The sequence below is a fragment of the Cryptomeria japonica genome, chromosome 6, assembly GCF_030272615.1.
Source record: "Cryptomeria japonica chromosome 6, Sugi_1.0, whole genome shotgun sequence".
Taxonomy (NCBI): Eukaryota; Viridiplantae; Streptophyta; class Pinopsida; order Cupressales; family Cupressaceae; genus Cryptomeria; species Cryptomeria japonica.
The window spans coordinates 507,131,921-507,137,955 of NC_081410.1; the positions used below are offsets into that span (position 1 = coordinate 507,131,921).

The 6,035-nt window shown below is 38.2% G+C and overlaps 1 protein-coding gene across 1 annotated transcript; it reads right to left on the bottom strand.

The window, feature by feature from the left end:
• Positions 1 to 2,808: 2,808 nt before the first annotated feature.
• Positions 2,809 to 4,555, bottom strand: LOC131052755 (cytochrome P450 750A1). The gene is made up of 2 exons (XM_057987353.2): positions 3,602 to 4,555; positions 2,809 to 3,493 (listed from the first exon to the last, which is right to left on the bottom strand). Exons 1-2 carry the CDS (start codon positions 4,508 to 4,510, stop codon positions 2,882 to 2,884), a joined length of 1,521 nt encoding a protein of 506 aa, XP_057843336.1. The 5' UTR covers positions 4,511 to 4,555; the 3' UTR covers positions 2,809 to 2,881.
• Between the last annotated feature and the right edge of the window lie 1,480 nt (positions 4,556 to 6,035).

Here is a 6,035-nt window from a genome sequence, read left to right on the forward strand (position 1 = left end):
GTTGCTTCTCCACTTTGTTGTGGTGCTTGCACTTTGGCTTCCAACAGGAAACTACCGCCCTGCCGCTACTGCTTCCACCGCATCTTGCGGCCACTTCCATCGATTGTCTCCATACAGAAGATGAAGTTTCATTGAATGAAACGTCCGAGAAGAACTAGTAGATCCATCATCATTGCATTCACTTGTGCAGGCTCATGGAGAACCAAGAATGGCTTCTCATCGTTATTATGGAGGTGGTTTTGGATTCTACATTGATGAGATTGATGTTTATTTTCGAGGAACTAGAACACTTTAAAGCACAAACTTCATTTAGGTGAGAAAATCTACTTGTAGATGCAATTGAAAAGATTGACCTAGGCTCTGATATCACTGATCTGAATTATTTTGGTAATTCAGGGGACAATATCTAAAGAAGAATTGGTGGTATTGTAAACACATAATAAATCATCTGAAAGCTTCATTTCATGCAATATATATGTAAAATCCATACAATTTGGGGCAAACTCATGAAAGAGCTGTATGCCCTTGAATCTATCCAATTTGGGAAAACTCGTGGTGAAGTTGTATGCCCGAGTACATGCAAGTTAGGCGAACTCATGAAGGAGTTGTATTACTGTGGACTCCATGAGAGATGAATTGGCAAACTCAACAGATGAGATGTATGTCACAGCTTGACAAACTCGTCCTAAGAGTTGTATGCTTGTAACTCTGTCTATTACATTCGAATTGAGCTTAGTTATAAGCTTTCAAAGAAACTGAACAACCACTACATTTATGTCCTCATTAGAAGTCGAATAGACAATCGAATATTGAAAGGTTATTACATTTATATGAGAACAAAAATTGATTAAAGATTAAAATATTTAGGAACATGTTAGAACATGAAGTTCTTATGAGAAGTAAGTAGTTCTTGAATATGTCATTAAGGCTCAACTAATTATATTATGTCATGTCAACATTTTTATAATTTCTATTAGTAAACGCAGCATATTATCTTGCATATATTTGACTTCTTATCATCTCAATCTTAGCTAAATAAATATGAATAATTTTATTTTAAGATAAAATTAAAGACATAGATCAATTGTAGCATCACATTATTGTTTCTAAGACTTTAACCTATCATTTGTAAATACTTTTTAATGCCACAAGCTTTTACCATGGCTAAACTACCAACAAATAGTTTGACCACACAGTGTGAATCATGTGGCATTCTCTCTTCACATTCGTAGAAACCCATTGAAAGAGACTTGATGCATGTGCATTCTTAGTTTGAACATCCATTCTTAGGGTAAAGGATCTAGAAGTCACTCATGTACCAATAACTACTATGTTCTTGTCCACCTAACCCTTCAGTTGCTATCTATAAAAATAATAGCCATCGACTTGTACACCAAGCAGTTAAAATTTGAATATTTATTTGGAGATGTGAAACTTTATTGGTAGCCATAGTGCACGTATTCCAATGTATTTATGCATAGGTATTTGTAAAAGAATTTATTTGAGGAATATGTATTAGATCAATTGTTAGAAAAACTAGGGCATACTTATTAAGGCATGAATGAATAGATATCGTGTGCCACTTGTAAATGACTACATATTGACTTTTGTGCACATAGCGAATCTTTTTGCATTCATTGTACCACTCCAAAAACCAAAATAATAAGCTTTTAAATCAAATTCGAAAAAATCTAAAAAGAAATTATATAGATCTTACTTAGTGTGTGCAAGATTAAGATGGTGGCTACTTGATCCTTTCTCTATAACCCATTTGTTCCAAGGAAACACTATGACCTTAAAGAGCAGTAAGCGATTTTTTGGTTTCAGGAAAACAACAATTTATGAAAACAACAATTTATGAGCTCAGTTGACTCGATGGCTCTTCACACGGGAACCTTTTATTTTTCCTTAACAATGAACTTAGCCTCATGAGAAGTTTGGGTGTATGACAAATCAAGTGGAATCCTACCAATTTTTAAATTTTGCTAATAATGGTAGGATTTGATTTATGCACATTGCAATATGGCAGAACAAACTATGATCTAGGTATGAGATTCCTTGTTTGCATTGTGTAGTGATTTGAAAGTAGGGAAAAAGGCCAAATGCATCAGTCAGAATAATAAAATTGTGAATCTGAGCTCACTGACATTATAAAGCAAGGTATCCCGTTCGCTTTTATAGGAGCAAGGCAACTTCATTCTGGGGGTCTGGAATATCTGAGAGGGTTTTGAGGGATGAGTTTTAGATTAGAAGGTGATTTTGGAACAACAAAAAGTAAGATATCTAGAGTTGCAGCATTCAAAGCCCTTATAGCATGGTGATAACTTGGTTCCTTGGAGAAAGGACAAATAAAATCTGTTTTTTTTCAATTCACATTAGTTTTTCATGTTTTGTTTTATGTATTTTTGTAAGGTTTTGGGCCTTCTGTGATAAGTGAATCCAAGTATTTGGATTTCCAATACGATTTTGGCTTGGGGTGTTTGTGACTTGACTCTTTCTGGTATTCACGGTGATTGGTTTGTACGTTTTGTTGAGCACATCTGTTTTCTTTTGTTTTGAGTGATTCACATGGTTCATTTTGTGGGTTTCATTGAACATGGAGAAACAATCATTTATATTGAGTGATTTTCATGTTTTATCTCTTTGTGGATTTCATTGAAAATGTAGAGACAATACAGACAATAATATAAATTCTCATTGTATTTTCATTTTGAAATCTCTAAATCACCTATGACAGCTTTGGTAGCATTAGAAGTCCTTAAATTTTAATTTTAAATTATAACAGATAATAATACCAAATGCATTACAGGAGTGCAACATGAATCTGATAATAACTACATATATAATAGCCATGCCAAAACACCTATCAGATGACAATCTATTAATTAGGATATTCAGTTGTCAGCCTCCATGAAGGGCGGACAGACAGTGGATTTTTTCTGGGAACGGTTAATCCAAACTCTTCCTCCACATCCACCTCGCCCTCCACAGTCCAGTCAAAGCAATGGAGCAGCTGAGCAAGTGCCAACTCAACAACAGAAACACCCATCGAAATTGCAGGGCATCCCCTTCTTCCTGTTCCAAACGGCAGCAAATCAAAGTCCTGACCTCTCACATCCTTATTACTGCCCATGAACCGCTCGGGCTTGAACAGCTGAGCGTCTTTCCAAACGTTTTCATCCCTTCCCATTGCCCACACATTTACAAACAGCCTCGTCTCTGGCGGAAAAAAATATCCTCCAACGCTGCAGCCTTCCATCGACTCGTGCGGAATGAGCAGAGGAAACGGCGGATGAAGTCGAAATGTTTCCTTCACCACGAATCGCAAGTAGTCGAAGTTTCTGACGTCACTCTCCTTTACTCTGCTGTCTTTGCCCACTCTTGATTCCATCTCTCGCTGTGCTTGTGCTAGCGTTGAAGGATTCCTCAGCAGTTCACTCATTGCCCATTCTACTGTTGTTGACGATGTTTCTATTCCCGCAGTTAGCATATTCTGCACAATTTTTTATTATTTTCTTTGAGTGAATACATATTTCAAATGGTTACATTGGACAAACAGAATAGCGTATTACAAAACTGATTTGCTTATTCTAGAACTTACCAAGATGATTGCTTTAATGTTGACCCGTGATATTGTTTGGCCGTCCGTCTCGGTCATGTCGAGCATCACGTCTACCATGTCTATAATGCGATCTTCTTCCTTCGATTTACCTTTCCCCATTCTACGACGAATGTGCTCATCGATTACGTTCTCAGCAAATCCATCGAATATTTTGTGAACAGCCTGCATGCGACGACGGATTCCCTGAAAGTCGAGCCAGTCGAGGTAAGGAACGAAATCACCAACGCAAAATGCGCCGGCTACAGCAAACATCTCCTCAACCATTTGTTTGAAGCCATGCCCTCCTCTCAAGTCGTTGTCGGAGTAAGCCTTGCTGGCAAACATTCTGCAGGTAATATTTTGTGTAAGGGAGGAGAGTCTCTTCTTCACATTCACACACTGCGCTCCTTGCCTGCTCTCCTGCCAGATGGAGGCTATCATGGCAGACACTTCTTCCTCTCTCACGAATCTGAAAGAATCGATTCTCTTCACTGTGAGCAGCTCCACCGTCATCAGCTTTCTCATGTGCCTCCAGTACCCTCCATAGGGGCCGTACGCCACGTCTTTACGATCATAGCATATGTATTTCCCCACTGCACAGTTTGGTCTGGTTGCAAAGACCAAATCATGCGTTTTGAGGAATTCTTTTGCCATGGCAGGAGAAGAAACCACAACAGTGGGGACGGAGCCCAAACGGAGAAACATAATGGATCCGTATTTCCTTGCCAATGTCGTAAGAGCTTGATGGGGAAGGTTTCCCAAGAGATGGAGATTTCCCACAACAGGCCATGGACGTGGTCCTGGAGGCAGTTTCAGTCTGCTGCCGTCCCTCCTCAGCTTATAGACGAAGCAGCAGAATAAGAAGAAAATCACAAGTCCAATAGTCACGGCGTCATTGAGGGATTCCATGCTATGAGAAAATGGAAAGCTGCAAGCCTGCAATCAATGGAAACCCACAGACCAATGCAATTATACACAAAGTGATGGGGCTCAGCAGTGCGGCACAGAGTGGGGTCATGTACCTGTCGTCTAAGGCACGTGAAAATCACATGAATATTAATTGGTTTTCCATGGTGGCTCAGAAGCAGCGATGACACAACATGTAGATAGTTCTCTTCGTGCTCCCCGTGGAAAGTAGGGGTTGGAAAAGTAGAAACATGAGGGACCCGTAAGAGCCAATTTTCCCTGATGAGATGGGTGACTTCCAATGACAAGCCATGTTCACCAACTATGAGAAAAGGGGAAGCTGCAAGCCTGTAATCACTGGAAACTTACAGACCAACCTTGTAATATATACGTGGAGGTTTACCCTAGTCAGTCATTAATTAATACTTGTATTGAAAGGACGTCTAATTGCTGTTTAGGTTGCAATTAATATAATTTTTTTTTATAAATTTGAGAAGAGTTCTGTAATTAAATTTATGAGTATTTTATTGAAAACTGATAGAACATAAAATTTTTACTAATCATTATTAATCTTCTCAATAAAAAGAAATTATTATTAATCATTTACAAGTTTTAATATAATATTATGGGAGAGGATCCCATAGTGGATGGGGTATCAATAATGGGGATATTTGTAATGTCTTTAATTAGGAGGCTGCCAATTCTCAACGATTAACACACGTCATTATGCATTTAAATCAGATTAAATTAAAAAATAATTAATAATTATAATAATTCTGATAGTTAACATACTTAATCCCCAATTCCTTCTCTCCTAATCATCAACCCTAAGGAGGATGGGGAATTACTTATCATAGAGCACTTGGAAACCAATCTACAAGTAGGCTCCCACAAGGCTCCATGACCCCATCCATATCCCATCTTGGGATTCATCTACATTCTAAGGAATTACTTCACCTCTCCCTAACAAAACCAACCTATCCTCTTAAGGGGCAATAGTGGGTGATTAAGGATTAGGCTATGAGTATACTAACTTCTCATGTATTGTGAATATATATGAAATTAAGTACGATTGTCATACATATTGCAATCTATATTTATATTACTATTAAATATTGCATAAGATCATTATCAGGTTTCATATATTAAGCACATCCCCATGCATACCACCAAGAACAAAGATGTCATTGCCTATAACTTAATAATGTTACAAATGTGATTGTCATTGCACCAAACGATCAACCTGTTAATGCCCGATACAACCACTAGACTTATAGAATCCACAAGGAGGTGGTTAAGCTATGTCACAAAATTTAACACTACGTTGCACAACACAAGGAGACCAAGGGTGCATAGCTTGCAACAATCCCAGCTCTAATACCACTTGTTACAAGTGTGTTTGTTGTTGCACCAAAAGATCGACTGTTAATGCCCAATACAACCACTAGACTTATAGAATCTGCTGGAGGGAGTTAAGTAATGTCACAAACCTGAGCGTTGCACTGCACAACACAAGGAGACCAAGGGT